The 24114-nt window shown below is 38.6% G+C and overlaps 2 protein-coding genes across 2 annotated transcripts in view; both read left to right on the forward strand.

Annotated features, from left to right (window-relative positions):
• The window catches only part of LOC121506386 (collagen alpha-1(XXVIII) chain-like), a 54621-nt gene extending 51330 nt beyond the window's left edge, over positions 1-3291 (forward strand). Inside the window, exons 34-35 of the mRNA XM_041782173.1 lie at positions 819-1013; positions 3159-3291. Coding sequence (XP_041638107.1) covers positions 819-1013; positions 3159-3166 — 203 coding nt within the window. The 3' untranslated portion in view covers positions 3167-3291. The remainder of the gene's footprint in view (positions 1-818; positions 1014-3158) is intronic.
• A 10554-nt stretch (positions 3292-13845) lies between these two features.
• On the forward strand, positions 13846-23224 carry LOC121506350 (kelch-like protein 41b). The gene is made up of 6 exons (XM_041782123.1): positions 13846-15041; positions 18048-18205; positions 18548-18655; positions 20721-20906; positions 22559-22705; positions 22801-23224. Exons 1-6 carry the CDS (start codon positions 13944-13946, stop codon positions 22910-22912), a joined length of 1809 nt encoding a protein of 602 aa, XP_041638057.1. The 5' UTR covers positions 13846-13943; the 3' UTR covers positions 22913-23224.
• The last annotated feature ends 890 nt before the right edge of the window (positions 23225-24114 follow it).

Below are 24114 nucleotides of genomic sequence, written 5' to 3' on the forward strand. Positions count from 1 at the left end.
ATCCGCTTCCGTAGTATCCGGTCCTTATGTTGTTGTGTATCGTACCTTGTCGTGTTGTGTCTAATAATATTCTGCTGTGCCACAGTGTACAGTATTATGTATTGTATCATATTGTATTCTATAGTACTGAAGAGTTTTCAGTCATTTCCCCAGAGGAGTTATAATTTCTAATTACATTGTATCCAGTTAAATTTTTTTTATAGTGTATTACTCATGTCAAATTCTATTCAATTGTCCTGTGTGTGTCCAATAGGTAATCGGCTCATGAGACAGATAAAGGGAAATACTTAGAGCACTCTCTCCTTTCTATAGTCATATTTCTGGATTCATGTACATCAGATAATGAAGTTGATTCACCACAGAAGTGGAAATGAGTCTGAACCATTCAGCTAACCTTTAAATCTCGTCCACTGTTGAAAATGTCTGCCTTTTTCTGGCTCCAGACAGTGTGTCTCAAGTACATGTGTTCTCAGAGACGCTTCTATCCTTGAACATAGCCTTTTATAAAAACCATCAGTCCCTCTATCTGCAGCGACCACAATGAAGGAGCACGAAGCAGCGGTGGCCTCTCTCCGGGGTTATGATAAGTGCTCTGTGATTGACAGGCTCAGTAATGAGGTCACGCAGGTGAAGAGCAGGAAGGCCAATTATTTTTGATGCAGTGAGGACGATTTTATAGAATCTGCAGGGAGAAGAAACAGATGTTGCTTTAGAGGAAGTGTCTTTGAGGAGGGATTTGGTGGCCGGGTCAGAAAAGAAAGAGAGGAGGTGGCTGGTTTGACCTTGTTTCATATCATATGAAATCTTTTTTATGACAGAGACGGTACCGTTGGACCCTCGCTGTGGCTTGGTTCTAGACCAGGGAACATGCCGGGATTATAACATCCGCTGGTACTACGACAAGCAGGCCAACGCCTGCGCCCAGTTCTGGTACGGAGGCTGCAATGGCAACAAGAACCGCTTTGACACGGAGGACGAGTGCAAGAGGACGTGTGTGATCGGCAGAGCCACAGGTACATGATTTGTTGATTTGTTCTGGTCTTACAAAACAATAAACTCACAATGGACACGTATAATAATACTGGGTTAACAGCCTGATTGGATCTAATATCCTTGTCTATTTTCAATTTTTACAAAGATTTAAGACTGAGGTAATTTCATGGTTAGATCTGATTCTTGAAAAATCTATTTTTCTTGTTTATCATGGTACTTTTTATAAGAACGTGTATAATACCTATAAAAAAAATTCACCCCCTTTAAAGTGACTGACTTAATTCAACAAAGGTCCAGCTAATTGGTCCAAAGTTTAAGTCAGGGGATGGACAGCAAAAGATTTCCAAGGCACTGAACTCCCAGAGTTCAGTTAAATCCATCATCAAACACACCATCCCCTCTGTAAAGCATGGTGGTGGCAGCATCATGCTGTGGGGATGCTTCTCAGCAGCTGGCCTGGGAAGGCTCATAGAGGTAGATGGTAAAATGAAAGCTGCAAAATTTGGGAAAATCTTGGAGGATAATCTTATTCAGTCTGCAAGAGAACTATGGCTTGGGAGAAGATTTATTTTCCAGCAAGAAAATGACCTGAAGCATACAGAGAAAGTGGTTTAATGACAACAAGGTGAATGTTCTGGAGTGTCTGAGTCAAAGGCCAGACCTCAATCCAATAGAGAATTTGTGGCTTGACTTGAAGAGGGCTGTTCATGCTCGAACCTTGTGCAACCTGACAGAGGTTGAGCAGTTTTGCAAAGAAAAATGTAGAAAAAAATGTAGTATCTAGATGTGTAAGCCTGTGTGACACCTATCCACTCAGACTCAGTGCTGTGATTGTAGCCAAAGGTGACTCTACTAACTATGGACTCGACAGGGGTGAATATTTATGCAGTCAGTTATTCTACATTACCTTTTCTTTTTTTATTGTCCAAAGGCCATGACTGATTTATAAAGTCAACAAATGGTGAAACATCTAAGGGGGTGAATACTTTTTATAGGCACTGTATTAATAAGGGAAAATTGCAGAAGCGCATGAACAAAATGACTCATTGACATCTAATAAGATCCAGTTCACGTGGCATAAGTTACACTTTACTTTTGGTTGCTTTCTCTGTTAGTTAACAGTGTGAAGGGTAACTAGCAATTCTCTCAACAAACTGCTCTTTGTAAAACTTTCAATTTGTAATTCGTACAGCTTTAAGCTAATGCTACTTTACTCCCTGTTCAGGTAAAAACCTGCTCTTATAACAAGAAAGAAATTAAGTAAACAACGAACTTCTAGTCAGTTATGACATTAGAACTTGCTATAGATTGAAAAGTAAATTAAGACAGTTAAAAGAAGCCAAAAAAAAGGGTTAGTGGCACCTAAGGTGATGCAGTGGCATGTGATTAATACCATTACCATAAATCCTCAAATAAAAACAGTTGGTTAGTGGCCTGGCTTCGTTCTGCAGCCAGGCTTTCTTGGGGGGGGGTTGTTTCCACACAGAGAAAAAAGGACTAGCCTCTTCTTATAGGACGAGATGTTAACAAGATTAACACTTTTATTCCTACAGCTTTTATTACTTTTATTTCTTTTCAAGAGTAGTCTGTTTTAAATGACACGGCTTTTCTTGGCTTTCGTGACTCATGATGCTACTGTGCCCTCTGCTGGTTAAAAAGGGAACTGCAATGTATATTTTTCACATTGGTTTGAGTTGCCCATTTGTAGATCAACTTTATTACATCCCCTAGAGTAGTGTTTCCCAACTATTTTTCCAAGGAGCCCCCCCTAGATGTACCTAAGAAAAGTGGAGCTCCCCAGGACCCAAGAGAGAAGAAAAAATGGCACCCTGATTTTAATCATTTCACTGATAAAACCCTAAAACAGGCCTATGCAGCTTTTCTTATCAGAAGACCTTTGTATAAACTACTTAATAACAGCTTTATCATGATTATAGTCAATATATGCAAAGCTAATTTTGGCAGCCTCAGAGCGGGCAAATCCTTGCGCCCAACCTAAGATCCTTGATCCTGCACTCCAGGTTGGGAACCAGTGCCCTACAGTTATATCTCTCACACCTACAAAATGTATCTATTTATTTTTGCAGCAAAAACAAATTACTAACACTCATATTGATTTCAAATGTTTTGCAGTACTGACTCGTTTATTTTTCTCGTTTTTCCAGGAGGCTGAGTGAAGGCGTCTGCCTTACATCTGCTGTAGATTACTTCAAGGAGGGGCAGCTAATACTGGCCATTTTTCACAGAGTTCTGTCTACACTTCTGCATAATCCTCAGGCTTTAACACAAACACTGATGTTTAACATCACCGTCAGATTTCAGCTCCGTATTCTGCCTCCTCCTGTAGCACTTATGTTCAATTCATCCTCTAATTACAGAAAGATAATAAGCCTAGCATACCTCCATTGTTTTATCTTTTTATTTTAGCATCAAACAGAGGAGATTCTCCATCACTTATACTCAGGAATGCTTATCTACATTCACACTGTGTGCATCTATTTCCCCAGAGACACCCACACCAATGGGACTGTCTGTTTTCACAGTAAGAGCTGCTGGGATTTAAAAAAAAAACCACAGCATGACCGGCAATAACTCTGCTGCCTTGTCAATGTCACACAAGCAAACAGAAACAATCAATCAATACGCCATAAAGTCACAGAGGGGTGAATGATTATTACATAATCACAGGAGCCGATAACACAGCTGAAGTGAAGCCTCCCATCTCATATATCAATAGAATATTATTATAGTTTTGTATTAAATGACTGATGCTCTGTAACTTCATTGAATCATTTTGTGCTTTTGAATGTTTCTCTGATTTAAAATGTGATGTTTTGTGTTTATTATGTCACGTCTTTGACTAATTTTCTCTTCCAACATAACACTGATGGACACACACACTTACAAAGACACACTGCCCTCTGCTGGGTAACACGTCCTAATGTCACTGTATGAGTACAACTCTTCCTCTGGTGTGTCTTCATGTTCCCAGTATGAACTGACTGTAAAAATATTGTATTGTTTATAACATGTTCAACATCTGATGTCAAACATTTGTAATAAATACAATACTAAACTTTTAAATATGTGCAGAGACTTCATGTGAATACAGAAGGACTGTATTCACTAAAAAAATCCAACATTCAAGCAACTACAGCAGTTTGGCCATTTTGAGCGCTAAAAATAAACACATTTAAGAAGTCATTTCCTGTCAGTGGTTTATAAGATTAGTACTACCTACCATACTAGCTTTTGTTTTTAAAGTATTGTGTTATTTTTGTTCTAACTTCCTGTTTAATGGTGGGATTATGTATTATATAGAGTATTACAACCACAAGATGATGCTAATAGATAATATTTTGACTTGCTCTTGGCATGAAAAAACAAATTTCATGTGTCACATTTACACAGCAGGCATGTTTAAGCTAAGTATTTGCATCATTATATGGTGAAGTTATTTTGTATGTTTCGGAATTTATAGAAGGCAGTAAAACTTGTTGCAATCTTAGCCAGCAAAGCTTGGACCAAAATGCATGAGCAATGAAGTCAAATGATACCAATTATGATACTAAGCTAACAATTAGCATGCTAATTGTTAGCTCAGTATGCATGGTATGTTTGAGTATGTCACTAAATAAAACTTTTCATGAGTCATTTCATGCTAATAGTTTATAACTTTAGGTCTACGTCTCTAACTAGCTTTTGTTTTTATAGAATTATGTTATTTTTGTTCTAACTTCCTACTTAATGGCGAAATAGAGTATTATGTTTGTTAAACTATAATATTACGCTAATTTAGTGTCACAATGTATATTGAGATATTCTGACTTGCTCTTGGCATGCAAAACCAAATTTCAGGTATCACATTTACACATTAGCTTAGCATTAGCATCATCAAAGAAAAACTAATATCAAAAGGTTATTTGCTCTGCCCACAACCATATCTTTTTTAGACTAAATGTGGCGTCACATTTTGTATGTTCAAAATTCATAGAAAGCAAAAGTGTGTACCCCTATTTTAAAAAACGGTGATAACACTATCCCATTATTTAGAGTAAATGTGACGTCACATTTAGTTTGTTCAGAATTCATAGAAAGCAAAAATGTGTATCCTATTTAAAACAAAAACAAAAAACTAGCTTGCTGCACTAGCTAGCAAAGCTTGGACCGAAATACATAAGCAATGTAGTCACGTGTTGCCAAGGTGATGGGCTTTAATGCACAGTGGAACAGCATGCTAACTGTTAGCTTAGCATACATGGAATATTTGAGTATTTCCCTAAATAAAAACATTTTATGACTCATTTCCTGTAAATGTAAACTTTATACTACCTCCTACCAAACTAGCTTTTTTAAGAATGATGTTACGTACTAATACCTACTACTAATAATCCTGTAACAAAAATGGCCACATAGGTTGGAAACGTTTCACAGCCTTGTGGATTAATCTCCCACTAGTTTATGGAGGCAACCGGGATTTCCAGAGTAGAATCTCCTCTCCCTTTCTGCTTGAATTACACGTTGGACGCTCCTCGACAAGTGGTAGTCTGATCTATCTTTAGTGCTGCCCATGAGAGAAACATTACCTAACTCTACACACTCCTGACACTTTTACCAGGCCACAGATGTTAGACTTAGCAAAACCACGTCACCGTGGACTTCCTTAACTGGAGATTTTAACGTTTCTACTCAGATCTGAGCACACTGATTTCAGTGTTTTAACTTTAAGACACACATTATCACAGTGGTGTGGTTTTATAGATCCCTCCATGCTCTGTCACTGTGTCAGCACACACCAAACCAAGCAGCTGGACAATAACAAACCCCACTGGGACTCAGGAGAGGGACCCTGCTGATTGGTGGGCAGCACTGTTTGAGTGTGTGGCTCTCACCTGTTTCTACACTCAGCTGCTACAACCAAACGTTTCTGCTCCATTTATAGCACCGAGGGTTTCTACGTGATGCTCTGGTGGCTCTGTAGTGGGTGTGTGGCTTTTAAGGCAAAAAAGATCTCCAGTAACACGTTTGTTTAATTCTGTCTCGTTAGTTTTTATGTGTGAAACTGCTGCTGCCGGGGGTTAGGTGTCAAAATGGTCAGGTTTACAAACAGAATCAGCTGGGCCGCTGACAAACCCCCACGGCTGTGATTCATTGATGATAATAGTGCGTGTGTGTTGGGTCAGTAGCATTAGTGCTAGCATCCTGGCTAACAGTTAGCTCATGTTGGAGCTGTTGTTAGGTTCTGATGTTAGAATTATTTATCAGTGCTTCTTTTAAGTCCCATTTTTTCCCATCTATTATTTGCTACTTTGAGTCCATTTCTGCCACGTCACACTTTTTTTTTTTAACTTTCTTTGACTTTTTTGCCACTTGTACCCCATTTTTGCTCTTTTACACCCATTTGCCACCTTTTTTAACTACTTTTTGCCCATATTTGAAATTTTTTTGGCCATTTCCCCCCCTTTTTGTCCCTTTTTTGGCCACTTTTCTGCCACTTGTAACTCATTCATTCCATTTTTTGCCAATGTTTGCATTGTTTTTTGCCACTTTTTGCCTATTTTTGACACTAAATTTTGCCACCTTACCCCCATTTTTACATGTTTGCCCTTTAACCTTTTTTTCTCTCGCTCTCTTTTTGACTTTTTAAACCCATTTTTTGCCCCCTTTCCGCTCGTCTATGCTACCCTTTGCTCATTTCTACAAGATCTTTTGCAACTTTTTTCCTATTTCAACCACTTTTTACTAGTTTTATCTACAATAATTGACTTTTTTCCCCATTTTGCCATGTTTGCTGCTTTTCTGTATTGCTTTTTGCCACTTTTTTCCCATTTGAGAATCTTCTTTTTGCAACATTGTGTACATTTTTGCCTATTTGTCCTTTATTACCACTTTTAACCCATTGTCGGTCAATTTTTGGCCCTTTCGTCCATTTTTGCCAATTTTCTGCCACTTCTTACCCATTTCTCCTACTTTTTGTCAATTTTTGCATTGTTTTTTTGCCACTTTTTTCCTCATTTTTGTCACAAAACTTTGCCACCTTACCCCCATTTGAGCATATTTGCCTTTTTTTGCCACTTTAAATCAATTTTTGCTATTTTTGTTACTATTTCAACCCATTTTTGCCCACTTGCTACACTTTGCCCATTTCTGCAAGATCTTTTTGCATCTTTCTTCCTATTTGAACCATTTTTTCTAAAATTATTGCCCCTTCTTCCATTTTACTATGTTTGTAGGTTTCAACCATTTTTTACCATTTGCCATTTATGCTCTTTCTTCCTGCATTGTGCTCATTTTGCATTGCTTTTTGCCACTTTTTGTCACTTTTTTTTCCATCTTTGCCCATTTTTACCATATTTTTTGTCCATTTCAGCAACTTCTTATTGCCACTTTTTTTTGCGTATTTGCCCTTTATTGCTTTTAACCCATTTTTGCCCCTTTTTTCTACCCTTGGTCTATTTCTGCAACACATTTTTTAAACTTCTGATCCTATATGAGGCTCCTTGTCCTGATTCCTAACCATTTTGCCCCTTTTGTCCATTTTTGCAATATTTGCTGCCTTTCAGTCATTTTTGCCACTAATCTATGCCACTGTTCTACCACCTTTGACCCATTTATGCCACTTTCGGCCCATGCATTGTTGTTTTGCCACTTTTTGCCTATTTCTGCAACTTCTTGTTGCAAAGTTTTACAAAGTTTTACATATCTGTCCTTTTTTGCCATGTTGGCGATGAAGACATCACTTTCCTAATCGTTTAGTTCAGCGTTCAGCTATCAGCATTGTTGACATCACTATAAAAGGTGTTTTAATAATGAGTTCTACATTTTGAAAGCTTTTCTGTTGCTCTGATCAGAGTGGTTATTATTCAGGTTAAAGAATAAATACAGTTATTACAGCCTAACTTTACAATGAACCCAGACTTTGCTGAGCTCATGGTCAAAATTAGAAATCAGCAAAGAGAGGAAATTCAGCACTCTGTCTAAGGGGGGGCGCTAGACTGAACCAAGTTTCTGTCTGAGGCTTTAAGGTTTCATCAGTGGAACTTCACAAAAATACCAAATATGACTTTCTGTCTTTTGTTTAGTAAATTCAATGGTTCCAAACTTTTCAGGAGCACAAAAAGCATCAGATTATTCAATATGTACAATTTTCTTATTAAAACCTTTAATAAATACCAGATAAGAGGAGGCTTAGTCTAAATGAGAATAATATGATGAACACTGAAACCTGGTCCATTTGGCCTCTAATGTCCAGTTAATGTGAGCGCCCTATCTGACACCGTCCAGGCACAGACGGATGAGGTGGCTCAGCACGCTAATGTTGCTCACTCACTGGCGTGGACATGGACTTGACGTATAATCAATGTGAACCAATGCACAGTCCTGCATAAAGAGAAATCTAGAATCGTCAGAGGGCTGTATCTGACTAAAAAGCTCTAAATGAGCCACAGAGTGGGTAAAGTTCAATCTTCTGTCACTGTGAGTTTTCCAGTCGGCTGACTCTGAGGCCTCACGAGCAGGACCGTCCACGAGGCGGGATAAAAGGGACAGCTTTCTGGGGCCCCACAGAACTGGGGGTCCATGGTGGTTAGGAAAATCCTGATCCATTGTTAAGTTAATCAGTGATAACCATATTAAAGTTTTTTCTTTAATCAGAATAACCTTTCTTTGGCAATGTTAATGTGGATGGGAACACTGAACTGAACAATGTGGGAAGGTGTTCACAAATGCCAGGATGCCAGGAAATAAAGGAATAAGGAAAAATGTTAAATAATTCTGGCAAAAATGGATAAAAAGTCGAGATGCTGGGCTTCAAATATGGTGGAAGAGGGGTCACGAGTGGCACAAATGAGTAAAAAGTGGTAAAAATGGACATAATATGATTAAGAATATCAACAATGGGCATAAAAAGTGGTGAAAAGGGTTAAGATTAGTGAAAATGTTTTAAGGTAGGAAGAAAGTGGCAATAATGGGCAGAAAAAGTGGTGAAATGTGGCCAAAAAAAATTAATAAAAGGTGTAAAATTGCTTCAAAGTGGTAGAGGGAAAAAGGGTAGTGACCTGGGATTATAAAGTGGCAGAATGGGTAAAAAAAAATGGCAAAAAAAGAGTTCACAGAGGCAAAAATGGTGGAAAGTGGAAAAAATGGGCAGAAGTAGTGGTGAAAAGGGATTATAAAAAAGTACAAGTAAAATTGTTTTAAAGCAGCAGAATTGGAAGAAAGGATGCTGACATTAGATTATAAAGTGTCAAAATGAAGGAAAAAAGTATCAAAAACTGGTTAAAAATGGCAAAAATGGACATAACACACAGTGAACAACAATTAAAAATATCAAAAATGGGCTTAAAAAGTGGTGAAAAGGGAAAAGAGTTGTATTTTTGTGGCAAAAAAATGGGTTAAAAGTAACAAAAATGGACAGAATTAGTGGTGAAAAGTGGTTGAAAGTAACAAAATGAATGAAAAGTGATTAAGCTGGGCTTCAAATGTGCTGAAAAGGGATCATTAGTGGCAAAAATGGGTTAAAGTAGCAAAAAATGGAAATAACAATTTGTGAAAAGACAATTAAAAATGTCAAAATGGGCATGAAAAAATGTTTTATAAAAATGTTTTATGTGAGGCAAAAAAAAGGGCAGAGAGTGGCAAAAATGGGCAGAAATAATGTGGCAAAGTGGTTAGAAAAGACAATTGCATCAAAATGTTAGAAAAGGGAAGAAAAGGTGATGAAATGAGATTATAAAGTGTCAAAATTGATTTAAAACATGAGTTAAACGGCAGAAAGTGGCCAAAATGAGTTGAAAATAGCAAAGTTAGGTTAAAAAATTGGTTTAAAGTGTTGAAAAGTGATTAAAAAATGGGTTAAAGTGGTGAAACAGCAGTGAAAGTATAAAATAGCTTTAAAGTGGTAAAGGGATGAAAGGGTGGTGAAATGAGATCATAAAGTGTCAAAAATAAAAAGTGACAAGAATTGCAGTGACACTGGGCTTCAGATGTGGTTGAAGAGGGTCACGAGTGGCACAAAGGGCTGAGAAGTAGCAAAAAATTGACATAAGTTGTGAAAAGAAAATTAAAAATGTCAAAAATGGGCATAAAAAGAGGTGAAACGTGCAGAAATAGTGTTGAAAAGTGACAAATTAAAGTGGCAAAAATAGGTTAAAAGTGGCAAAGATTAGCAGAGAAGGTGGTGAAATTGAATTCTAAAAATGGCAAAATTTGCTTTAAAAAAGAGGGAAAAAATGGGCAAAGAACTGCAAAAAATGGATGAAAAGTGGCAAAAATTGGTGTAAAAAGTGGATTAAAGGTGGCACAAAAGGGGCACAAATAAACAATCTTTACATCCGACCCTGACACTCTCTTCAGCTCCAAACTGAGGTAGCTGAGGTAACAGGAAGCACGCTGGCATCAAAGTTATTGATCCAACACACATTTATGGTACTATCAGTCAATCATAACAGGGCAGGGCTGTTCCGCTGAGTTTGTCAGGGGTCCAGCTGGTCCCATGAGCGAGCCTGATTATGTGTTGGTGTTTGTACATAAAGTTACCATCCTCAGACCTGCAGCGTGGGAAATCAGCACCATCCACCTGTGGGCCACTAAAGCAGGTAGAAAGTAACAAAACAGTCTGATTTGTAATGTAAACAGCATAAATGGACTAATGGGTGTCAGCGCTGCTGTTAGAGTTCACAGTCAGCCGTGTGCTGGGAGGATTTCACTCACTATCATATGAGCAGCTGGTCTACCTGCTAAAGTCTTTAAACCCATGCTTCACTGATCTTAAGTCCAAGAGAGTTAAGTCCTGATTTCTGACATGACATTGCAGGAACTGTCAACAAATTATTCAATAATTTAAATTCTGACACTCATAATGCAGGAAAATACAGCAAGAATTTCTAAGAAACGTTTGCAGTCAACACTCAGTGGAGGCTTCATTGCAGTTAAATCTGAATTTTTATGACCTGGCTGCTAAGGAAACTTTTCTTGGTTTTTATATTATACCTCTCCTCATTGTGCTGCTCGTTAAAATAAAGTAGCAGGTAGATTTTTGGATCCACCAGCCAAAGTGACAGGTAGGTGAAGAAGTTCATTTCCAGCCCTGCTGTCTGGAGAAATGCTCTCTGCAGGCTGGTGAGAGACAGGGGAGGGGGACAGCTGTGCTCCAGAGTGGTACCAGGAAACTGGGAGTGATGTGCAGTTCACAAACGAGCTGATGCAAAAAGCTGGCTCTTTACATGAACGATGAGTTATTCATTAAAGAGATTAAAGCGTAAAGATCTTCCCCCCACCACAGGCACATCACGTACTGAGAACTCGATGTAGTGACATTCATGTTTTAGAGTAACAGATTTCATCTGCCTGCAGTGGCTTAAAGTGGCAAAATGGGCAGTAAAAATGGTGAAAAGCAGTTAAAAAAACTGGATAAGTGGCAAAATGGGTTAAAAATGGCAAAAATTGGTGGAAATAAGTGGTGAAAAATTGTTTTAAAGGGGTAATAATTGGTTATAAGTGGCAAAAAAGCACTAATATGGTTTTTAAAATATAGAAATAGAAATGGGTATAAATGGTTAAAAGTGGTTTAGAAAAATGGCAAAAATTGGCTAAGAGTGGTGAAAAAGGATTTAAGGTAGAAGAAACGGCTTGAACGTGAAATAATGGATGGTCAAAAATTGTGAAAAGTGGTTAAAAAGTTGCCAAAACGGTTTAATGTTGGAAGACATAGGCTAAAATTGGCAAAAATGGGGGTTTCCTTTTTTTAAGCCATTTTGGCAGTGTCGAATGAATAGAGCTCAAATTTGCCAGGAGATAACTGTAAAAAAAAATTTAAAAAAAAATTTAATAGGAATTGTTGTCTCAGTTCCTTCAATTAGCCTAAAGTGGCTAAGCTACACAAAACCGACACATTTGTTCCTAAGGACAAAAAACGTCCCATTGAAAAACAATAGAAAATGTCATTTTTGATCCCACATTTATCTTAACATAAACTAATACATTCCTTTATGTTAAGATTTTATTTTTTGACTACTAGCTTTCAATTTAAAAATTTTATATTTGTCCACCAGATGGAGATACTTTTTCCATTCAAAGCATGCCGCAAAATTTCACACTTTTTACTGTTTTCTGCAAGGGAGGCTTACTGCTGCTAATAACAATGCTACTACTACTACTACTACTACTACTACCAATAATAATAATAATAATAATAATCCTTAAAATATATTTTATGGAAATAATTTTTGTTTTAACTTCCTTTTTTATATAAAAAAAACAGAGTGGTGTAAAGATACTGTAATTTAAAGGGTTAAAATCCCCAAAATATAAAAAAATATTTGATATGGATATTTCAGGCTACGGTATTTTTGAAAGACTGACTTGTTTAAAGTGAGAAAAAAAATCATATATAGTATTTTGACAGCAATTTTTGGGCAGCAGAATTTATTTATTTATTTTTGTTGTTGTTGTTATTAGAACCATGAGTGCAATTTTTTTTTAATCTTACACGGCAAAATAATAATAATAATAATAATAATAATAATAATAATTAAACACACCTTGAAGTGTATTTTATGATTTTTTTGTTTTTTGTTTCTTCTCTTTGATGAATAAACAGAGTGGTGTTAAGATACTGTCCTTTAAAGGGTTAAAATATCCAAAATATAATAAATATTTGATATGCATATTTCAGACTGAGGTTGTTTTAAAAGACTGACTTGTTTGGTATGAAAAAAAAATCATATATTTTAACAGCAGTTTTTGGCTTTTTGTTCTTTTTTTTGTTGTTGTTAGAACTACGAGTGTGAGTTGTTTTTTTTTTTTCTAATCTGACACTGCAAAAAAAAAAAAAAAAAAAATCAATGCATCAAAATCAATGTTGCTGCCAATCACTGACCCATCTCAGGTCCTAATAATAATATTAATAAAATTCTCATCATTTTTGATTTTTGTTTTTGATTCTAAAACTTTGGAGTTATGTAAATATACTGGCCTTTAAAGGGTTAAAACCTCAAAAATTTAATCAATATATTTCAGGCTGAGGTAGTCCTAAAATACTGACTCTTTTTTAAGTTAAAAATATATATATATTAATATATATTTATTAGTTTTACAGTTTTGGGGACGTATACATTTTTTTTACCTTAGAGACAAATGCATTAGGATATTAAATAAACCTTTAAGGGTTACAGATTTTGCAGCTGTGGAGATGAAAACGTTTCCTGGCCAAATTCTGGCTGCTTTCTTGAGTAGAAAGCTGATTGGTTTTTATCTTTTCACTGTTTATAGTGCTATATAATGCTTAGAAAAAGATTTCTGTTATGGAAATTTGCCAGATCATGTAATATGAGATTTTTTAAGGCCTTGCTTCATCATCTGATTACAGTCAAACCAACACTTAGATCCTTCAAATGCTCCACCACACATTAACCCGCTTTAATAAAGGGTTAAGATGAGCTGCTTGAGATATTCAAAGAGATCTCAGGTATAAATGAAAGGATGATTTATCTAGCGTAATGAGAGTAGGCCTACATGTATTGTGGATTGTGACAGTGATTGCCCCAAATATCCTCCCCGTCATACGCAGCGCTTAAGTCGAGCTATTCGAAGGCTTTGACAGCATTGTCTCCGCTGTTAGTCGGCCACATGACACTCTGGGAGCTGAATCATGGTGGCATATATCTCCAGCCAGTTGCTTCTTTCAGTCTGTGACAGCAGCTGCTCGAGCCCAGGCCTGCGCTGTGATTCGGCCCCCGTTGGATTCCTCCAGAGCTGAGGCAGGCGGGGGTTAGAGGGAGCTAAATTTAGACAGAGGTGGGGTTACATTGCAGGGTCTTCACAGTGGCAACCCTTCCTGTGCCCTGCCTTTTCCAGCCAGGACCGACTGCCAAAAGGACCCGTGGCCGCCGACTCCTTCCTTGATCCACAGACCCCCTTGTTTACCCGACGTTTCCCCCTCCTGACTCACCATGGACCCCAACGCCATCAAGGAGGAGCTGCGCCTGTTTCAGAGCACCCTGCTCCAGGACGGGCTGAAGGAACTGCTGAATGAGAACAAGTTTGTGGACTGCACCCTGAAGGTGGGCGACCGCAGTTTTCCCTGCCATCGCCTCATCATGGCCGCCTGCAGCCCTTACTTCAGGGAGATCTTCTTCACAGAGGATGGGAAGGAGGTGGAGAACACCAAGGAGGTGGTTCTGGATGATGTCAACCCGGCCATCCTGGATATGATCATCCAGTACCTCTACTCAGCAGAGATTGACCTCACTGATGACAATGTACAGGATATTATTGCTGTGGCCAACAGATTCCAGATCCCTTCTGTCTTTACGGTTTGTGTCAACTACCTTCAGAAGAAGCTGTCCCTGAGCAACTGCATGGCCATTTTCAGGATGGGCCTGGTTCTCAGCTGTCCAAGGCTCGCTGTGGCGGCACGCAACTACATCGCCGACCGCTTTGAACTCCTCTACAAGGATGAGGAGTTCTTGAAACTTGCAGCCCACGAACTGTTCGCGGTCATCGGGGGAGACTCTCTCAATGTGGCGAAGGAGGAGCTGGTGTTCGAGTCGGTAATGGCCTGGGTCCGCCACGACAAGGAGCGGGCCAAGTTCCTGAAGGATGCTTTCAACTGCGTCCGCTTCCGCCTGCTGCCAGAGAAGTACTTCAAAGAGAAAGTGGAGACCGATGAGCTCATCAAGAACGACCCCGAGCTCCAGAAGACGATCCAAGCCGTCAGGGATGCCTTCAAGGGGAAACTTCCAGAGCAACCCAAGAAGAAGGAGGGGGAGGAGGGGGAAGGAGTTGATGAGGAAAGCCCGTTCCCTGGATTTCTTAATGACAACCGCAGACATGGCATGTACGGACGTGACTTCATCCTGATGATCAATGACACGGCAGCAGTGGCGTATGACGTCAGTGAGAACGAGTGCTTCCTGGCAGCTATGGCGGAGCAGATCCCACGGAACCACGTCAGCCTGGTGTCACAGAAGAACCAGCTCTTCATCATTGGAGGACTGTTTGTGGACGAGGATAACAAAGATGTACCCCTGCAGTGTTACGTCTACCTGGTAACTATGGTCTACGCTTGTTTTAAACACCTCAGTTTCACAAAAAACACACTTCAAATTAAAAATTCAATATTAACCTTTTATTTATCATAGTTTTGTTTCATTTTCAGAAAATTTAAATGCAAATGTTTGGCTTTCAGATACATACATTTTACTAGCAATTAATGAGCCACTACCATTTATTCTAATCAGGCCTCAGCAGTCACTCCACTTTATTCTCTAATATTCATCTCTATAATTCTACTTTGTGGTCCAGCAAACTCTCCAAAGTGGAATTAATGTCTCAAAGACGCTGATAAATTCAAAAACCAGGAAGCTAAGCGGCATGTAGGATGTTTAAAGGTGTGTCACCAGTCAATCCACTACCAGTTAAACCATTACACTGGTTGTACGCATAAAGAAAATGAATGATAGAAAGATGGCATGAATTAAAATTTCTGGCAGTTTTTTTTTTTTTTTTTTTTTTTTTTTTGTTACTCCTGAATCTTAAAATAAGTAAGTACATCTGGGACCTCCCATGTGCCTAGGCCCACACTTTGGGTAGCACTGGGCTAATGTATCCAAGCACAGACATTTAGCATGTTTGGGTGGTTAAAGATGCTTTTTAAATGCTTTTAAATCCATGTAAAGTAAATATAAAGATTATAATTGATGTTGATTTTGTGTAGTTATATCTGTATGCCACTGAAGTGTTTATATTTTAACAAATAGACTAACTTACTCCTGCCTCTAGTCTTTCTAGTAATATAAGCTAACTAGCTAAAAATGTTAGCTACCGTGGTACTGTCATATTTTAAGAGCAAATATGAAGTACACACATCAGGAGACAGGAAGTGTTGGCAAGGAAAGGCAGTAAGAATACTAGCGTTGTTTTAAATTTTTATAAAACAAGATTTTAACTCAAATTTTAAGCTAACCATTTGCTAGCTAGCTTATTTCTAACCTCTGACTAAAATTAGTCCTTTCGTTTCTGAGTGAAATTGGAAAATAAAAAGTACAGTCATAGCTTAATAGTTTATTAAGTTAGCATGTTTGGAGGCAGCTAGCAAAAACTGTTAGCAAAAAGTGATAGTTAACACAATAACAACTTGGTTAAAAAGATGCAAATAACAGAAAAAACAGTAAATTTGGTGAATTCTATTTGCACTGAGGGTAACTCTCATTTACCTTCAATCTAGTCAAGCTAGCTGCTTCCTTCTTTTGCCGGTAGGCTAATCCATGCTACATTGACCTGCTAGCTTTTTACTTTATTTTGGTCATAAATGAGAATACTGAAGGAGTAAACATGGTCTGACTGTTCCAAATAAAGCTGTGTAGTATCTTGAAGGTCTGGGGAAATTAGCTCAAAGTTGGCTTATTCGGTTTGGATTCAAACACATATTGTCTTTATATTATCCCAAAAGGGAGTTTGTGAAACTTTAAACACTTTTTTTATATTAAATTGGTCTGATTTAAAATAAATCAGAATTTCATTTGACTTTCAACAGTTAGACGACTGCTGGCTACCAAGCAGACTGACGACCTGGCTTCAGCTTTTATGCTAATCTTAGCTTAACAACATTGTTTTATTTATATCTGAATAAAACATTGTAGTGTCATATATCTCTGTAAACTCTTGTCAAAATTATTTTAGTGCACAGTGATTCCAAAGGAGGCTACTATACTGGCAGTATACATACTGATTAAGGTCAAATACATGTAGTTAAGTATACAAACACATGCTACATCAGGGGTATGCTAAAATAGTGATGTCTTACTGACTTAGTAATAACTTTCTGTATGCATTGCACTAGTCTACCTTCCATGCCGTTTCCTATGATGCAAAGCACCAACCAGTTCAAGGTCAAACTGGTAGACAGCAACCATCACAACACCATTAGCATGATTAGCATTAGTGTGAACGCCATTAGGCTATGTTTAAAATGTGATGCTGTTATAACCTAGGCGTTTCATATCTCACAGGTAAATGTTCAATTTGTGAAAAAAATGAAAATCCAAATGAATCAATTGCCTTTTCGAACAATCTGTGGATGCTACATGGTAGCATCATTAGCTATTAGCTGGGCTAATTCTTGCTTTCATTTCCAATACTGAAAACCAGCTAAGTTAGGTTGAGCATCCTGAAAAATACTATTGTAGATACAGAATACTGCGTTCAACATTAGTCTATTGTCTTACTCAGCTAGCATTCAAGCTAAGCATTTTCTATAAAATCAGAAATGAAAATTACCTTGATTGTTAATACTTTAATACACTTCTTCTGCCTTTAGCTGTTGTGCTAATCTAAGCTAATCACTGGCTTGCTTGCTTTTATTAACTGGTCATAAAATAAAGCACTTTAGCACCCTTAAAGGTCTTAAAGGTTGGCAAAAGGTGAGAAGTTAGTGTTATGTAAGTTAGTGTATGCACTAAAGCTTCTTTTCCGCTGTAAGCGGGATGTTTCAGTTTGGCGCTGTATTTCCAAAAGTTAGGAGAGGTACCAAAATAGTTGATCCATACCATCGTAGGTTTTCGGTAACCTTCTGCTGTGAACCAAATGTACTTATCTGACCCTAAAGGGTGAACTTAGACACTGCGGTATGTATTATGTAGCTAACTAGGTTATTACTATGTGGCGTCTTGCTCTGCCTACAAAGTAAGGGTATGAATATCTGTGGAAACACAAGCAAGACTAGGGCTTGGTCCAGTTGTACTGAGCCAAACCAGCCTGTTTGGTGGTTAGAGAGAATTTTAGCCAAGCAAAATCTTCTAATTTTGAATTTTAAATGTCGTAAAATTTATTAAGTTATCTGAGAAAAACTTGACAGAAAATTTATGCACTTTTTTTTAACCACAAAAAAAGACTTTTCCATGAATTTGTATGCATTTAATTTATGGATTATGTTAGCCACATTGCTAACAAGGTATTAGTGGCCAATGGAAGATATCAGATCATCCTTTTTTAAGTGGTCAAAGGCACAGTCCTGAAATGATCCTCTCTCCAATGCCCATTTTCTACTTTCATAGTTGGATCCACTCACATCAGACTGGCTCGCCCTGCCACCCATGCCTTCCCCGAGGTGCCTCTTCAACATCGGAGAGAGCGACAACCTGCTGTTCGCAGTGGCAGGAAAGGACCTCCAAACCAACGAATCCCTGGACTCTGTGATGTGCTATGATGTCGAGTTAGTGCTATTCCTTTTCCCCTTTGCTTTTTATGTCTGCTTCCTCTTTCTTTCCCTATTTCTCACCTTGGTTCTCACCTTGTGCACAAGTAATAGGTGATAATTAACTCCAGGAAATGAAGAGAACCTCTCCTTTAAGAGAAAGATGTGTTGTTTATGTATAATGTATGAAGGTTTGATGTGATCTTAGCCTTTTTAACAGCTTCTGAGATCATCATGGAGATGTATTTTAATCAAACATTTATGACAGATTGATTTCCACACGGTCAATCACACATGACTGTGGCGCATCCTGATGAAAACTGCATCAAAAATCTTGATTTTTATTTTAAATTTCTTCAGGAAAATGAAGTGGAGTGAGACCAAAAAGCTTCCTCTGAGGATCCACGGCCATGCTGTCGTCTCCCACAAAGGACTGGTGTACTGCATCGGAGGAAAGACGGATGACAAGTGAGTGAATGAGCGTGCACATTTGTGAGAGACTTTACGCCGTGAGCTGCAGCTGCTCAGGGTCTGTCATTCTGTCGGTCTGCAAGGCTTCACAGGACGTCACAGACAACAATTACACTGTTACAGTCCAGGCCTACTGTGCTACAATAACAAGAAATAATCTGATTTTTTCCCCTTAAAGTATAGGGTCTGCTTAGTATCTCAGCACAAGCGCGCCTCAGTACAAAGAAGTGGCCGTTTCTTATGGAAGGTTTAATACACTTTCTAATAATAGGGTAATCAATCAGGGTCGTGTTCCCAGCTGTCAGTTAGACATCAATCATCGGGCAGAAACAGGTGTGCTCCTTCTGCACTCATCTGAGAAAAAAAAGGTGTGAAAGCTTCAACAGAGTATGCATCAGTGTGTTTTCATACCGAAGGATGCTGAATAACAGCACCTGCATCTGATTAAATCAGTAAGATAAAGCTAAGATAGAGAAAGCCAACTCCATTAGATAAGGAAAGAGCGAGGAAAAAGATGTGTTTTTCATACCTCCCTCATGAAAATGAGCATCCTGACTGAATTCTCAGTGTGACTTCCTGTGCCTTCTGCCACTGAATACAGACTTGGCGTTTTACATAGTAACAAGATGCTAATCCTGATTGTTAGAGTGATTCAGAGATCACAATGTGTGAAAGTCGTCTGTTACACTTCAAATGGGTGCATGTGACTGCTCCTCTGCCTTCTTTTACCAAGGTATGGGAGCACAATATGAAGAACTGGCTTCAGCTAACACACACAAGCATATTTAGCTAACTTTACTAGCTCCATATCAGTATCTACATGTAATAATGTTAATCCAGTTTTTGTTGAAGGAGGGGACACAACCTTAAATACCCAAAAAGAGGCGTGGAATAGCTCACATTAGCACACCTTGAGTTTCAGTGTCATTAGCCATGCTGTTAGCTGGTGGCTAATGCTGTATTGCAATTCCTTTTGGGATTTCAGTAAAGGTCCAAGAGGCTTTTTTGCACGTCTTGTCATGATGCATATGCTCACCAATTCTCAAAACCCTTGGCTGAACATGCTGCAGGGGCTGATTTTTTTAAATCTGTAGTTGTGCCACCTAGCCATTAAGCCACGCCCACTCATCAGAATCACACCTTATGTCAGACTTTATTACTGGGTCACGTGTGTGAAGTTTTATTACTGCACAAGTATGTGAAGCCTTTAAAAAAGAAAGAAAAAAACAACTTCCTGTTTCATGGCGAGCAATGCATAGCTACGGCAAGAGGGTAAAGGCAGGTCTTTAAGCTTTAGACGATGGCATGGCGAGGGTGTTGGGCCATCCCAAACCAATTTAGAGGGGAAATACAATGAAAGAAAGAGATTTTCTGTGAACAGGCAGAGGCACTGTGACTCAGTGAATTCCTTCTAAAACTGCCATTGGTGGTTAGCCAAGTAGGGTTATTGAGTTAGAAACTGAATCAGTTCGCCCTTTAGTCAGAATTGACATTTGTGCAAAGTTTGAAGAAAATCCCTGACCCTCAAAGTGTACTTGAGATATTGCATCCACAAGAATGGACCAGATGTATTTACTGACAGACTGACAGTCAATCCGTAAACAAAATGACTGGCCTTGGCTTTTGTTAACACAGAAGCACACAAACAGACTACAATAGTACAAATATATCTGAAATATAATGTTTATTTTTCATCTATAGTCATGTGGATATTGTCTTCTCTCACAGGTGTGTTCTCCTGCAGGTTGTTCACTGGCCACTGTGTCTCTTAAAAATAGAACTCATCAATGCTCCGATGAAAGCCTCATGCTGAAACACATTAATAAAATTAGCTAAGAATGATCAAAACATGGCATTTATGCAGTGTCTTCTGGTAATCAGATGCTTCTCCTATGCAAACATATTTTCAAGTGAAAAGGATTTACTTTGTCATAAAGTATTTATCATTTTTGGGTAACTCCATGCTCTTCCATCCATTCAATAGCATAAGCGCTATTAATACATAACATATGGCCATTATATATTGTTTTCTACTGTTATCCTCTTTCCTTTGTGTCCACAGCAAAGCCCTGAATAAGATGTTTGTGTACAACCACAAACAAGCCGAGTGGAGGGAGCTGGCGGCCATGAAGACTCCCAGAGCAATGTTCGGAGCAATCGTCCACAACAACAAGATTGTGGTGGCTGGTGGGGTCAACGAGGAAGGCCTCACTAATGTTTGTGAAGCCTTTGACTTTGCAACAAACAAGTAAGAAATTATTTTAACTTTGTTTTTCATTTTACAACAGAAATTCTGTAGAAATGCTGTCAATTAAGGTGTATTGTTGCCAACCATATGCCGACTGTTGAATGGTCACAAGAGTAATTCTGTGACTGTTGAATGGTCATAAGAGTAACTCTGGGATGGTCGAATGGTCATCAGAGTGCCTGACTGTTGAATGGCATCAGAGTAACTTTGGGACTGTAAAATGGTCATAAGAATTACTCTGGGACTGTTGAATGGTCATGAAAGTAACTGTGACTGTTGAATGGCCATCAGAGTTATTTTTTGACTGTTGAATGGTCATCAGAGTAACTTTGACTGTTGAATGATCTTGAAAGTAACTGTGACTGTTAAATGGTCATCAGAAAAACTTAGTGACTGTTGAATGGTCATCAGAGTAACTTTGTGACTGCTTAATGGTCATCAGAGTAACTCCGTGACTGCTGAATGGTCATGAAAGTAACTGTGACTGTTGAATGGCCATCAGAGTTATTTTTTGACTGTTGAATGGTCATCAGAGTAACTGTGACTGTTGAATGGCCATCAGAGTGACTCTGTGACTGTTGAATGGCCATCAGAGTACCTCTGGGACTGTTGAATGATCATGAAAGTAACTGACTGTTAAATGGTCATCAGAATAACTCAGTGAGTGTTGAATGTCATCAGAGTGACTCTGTGACTGTTGAATGATCACGAGCAATTCTGTGACTGTTGAATATACCTCCGAGTAACTTTGTGACTGTTGAATGGTCACCAGAGTAACTCTGATGACCATTCAACAGTAATCAGAGTAACTCTGTGACTGTTGAATGGTCATCAGAGTTACTTCGTGACTGTTGAATGGTCATCAGAGTAACTTTGAGACTGTTGAATGGCATCAGAGTAATTCTGTGACTGTTGAATGGTCATCAGAGTAACTTTGAGACTGTTGAATGGTCATCAGAGTAACTCCGTGACTGCTGAATGGTCATGAAAGTAACTGTGAATGTTAAATGGATATCAGAAGAAATCAGTGACTGTTGAACAGTCATCAGAGTAACTGTGACTGTTGAATGGCCATCAGAGTGACTCTATGACTGTTGAATGGCCATCAGAGTACCTCTGGGACTGTTGAATGATCATGAAAGTAACTGACTGTTAAATGGTCATCAGAATAACTCAGTGACTGTTGAATGTCATCAGAGTGACTCTGTGACTGTTGAATGATCACGAGCAATTCTGTGACTGTTGAATATACCTCCGAGTAACTTTGTGACTGTTGAATGGTCACCAGAGTAACTCTGATGACCATTCAACAGTAATCAGAGTAACTCTGTGACTGTTGAATGGTCATCAGAGTTACTTCGTGACTGTTGAATGGTCATCACAGTAACTTTGTGCCTGCTGATTTGACTTCGGAGTAATGAACAGACATGTACGTCCCTGTCCAATTGCATTCTCCATTGAGAATAATGCACCAGCCACCGTTATGTGACAGAAGTTATTTTGCATTTGTCTCATGGGATATTTCATACCCAAATTTTATGTACCTACCAAAAACAAAAAGGTCAAGTTGGACATTTCTACCAAGCAAAAAAGCCATTTGAATTAGACCTCATTCATAAACCTGACCTTCTCCTAATGTTCTTTCTCCTCAGGTGGGAACCCTTTACTGAGTTTCCCCAGGAGAGGAGCTCCATCAACCTACTGAGCAGTGGCGGATCGCTGTACGCCGTGGGCGGCTTCGCGATGGTTCAGACGGAGAAAGAAGAGGTGGCTCCCACAGAGGTCACTGACGTCTGGCAGTAAGTTTTCTCACATTACGGGACTGAAATTTACATGTTTTTGTTGTTAGCTTTGCATTTGTTCAGAGATTTGACCTTCATCTCGGTCTCGTTAGGTATGAAGATGATAAGAAGCAGTGGAGTGGCATGCTGAGGGAGATGCGTTACGCTGCCGGCTCCTCCTGTGTGTCCATGCATCTCAATGCAGCCAGGATGCCCAAACTGTAGACAAACAACTTTCTTTCTTTCAAACCCCCCCAGTAGGACCTCCTGACACCCCTCCTCCCCCAGCGAGCTGCCTCCGAGGCGTCTCTTCCTCTGCACTCGGATTTCTGTGTGTCGAGTTGATCTTTGACATTAATTTCTCTCTGAACTCCGATGATTTTTATCTGTACTATAAACACTCAGTTCTGCTGCCTCTTCAAAGACTGCACATCCCCACAGTATTGGAAAAAAGAAACCACTATTTAGATTGATCTACAAAGCTCTGTTAACATAGTTTCTTGCTCTTCTTTTGTAAAATAAACATTTGTAAACTTCTGCTTCTTTTCACTGTTTGATTTTCTTTTATTATAGAGCAGTGACATTACACAGACTTTGTCAACACAGCGAGGGCAGCCAGGGGAGCAAATATGTACATTTATAGCTTCTTTTATGTTCTCAGTCAAACAAGGAAGTAGAGCTGGGTTTAAAGAAGGTGAAGTCTTTACATTTAAACACCATATAATGATCTTAAAACACGTGTTACATCGCTTCTACACAAGAAACCTGACTGGAAAAATGATCATATATACTGGATTTTACCCTCCTTTTTAGTCAAATGTTCTCACCAAAGTATTTCTACTGTTATACACTTTGAGTGACAGTATTAACATGCAAATGATGGAGAATTTTACTTAGACTTAAACATATTTAAAGCATGTCATTAAGGTAGTTACTACTCAAAGTTTAGTTTGAAATAGGAATAGGGTTACTTACCAGCTCTAATGTCACCAATGCCCTTAAGATTCAATTAAGCAAGATTTTTATGAACTTTGCTTTTAACCTCTATACACTAGTTAAACATATGGATGTTAAACGCATAATGCAGACAATTATGACACTGTAGCCAATACATTTGGTAACTTGCATTCTTGAGATAAAAGAAATGCCATGGACAACCAGAGAACATGATGCCTCTGGTCCCGACTGTACTGGAGCGGAGGAACATCTAGTCATGCAGGCACACAGGTGAGCCAATCCAAATGGTATAATAATCCTGATCTTTAGGCTTACTTTGGAAATACACTAGCCAGTTTCCTTTTGTGTTTGTAACTAATAAAAAAGTTCTGTTACATTATTGTACCTATAGAACTTCAAAGAACTTTATGGTATATAACATTACATCATTTAGTTTACATCATTTAGATGAGGGGTCACGACATGACATT

This window comes from Cheilinus undulatus, linkage group 24, assembly GCF_018320785.1.
Source record: "Cheilinus undulatus linkage group 24, ASM1832078v1, whole genome shotgun sequence".
NCBI classification, from domain to species: Eukaryota; Metazoa; Chordata; class Actinopteri; order Labriformes; family Labridae; genus Cheilinus; species Cheilinus undulatus.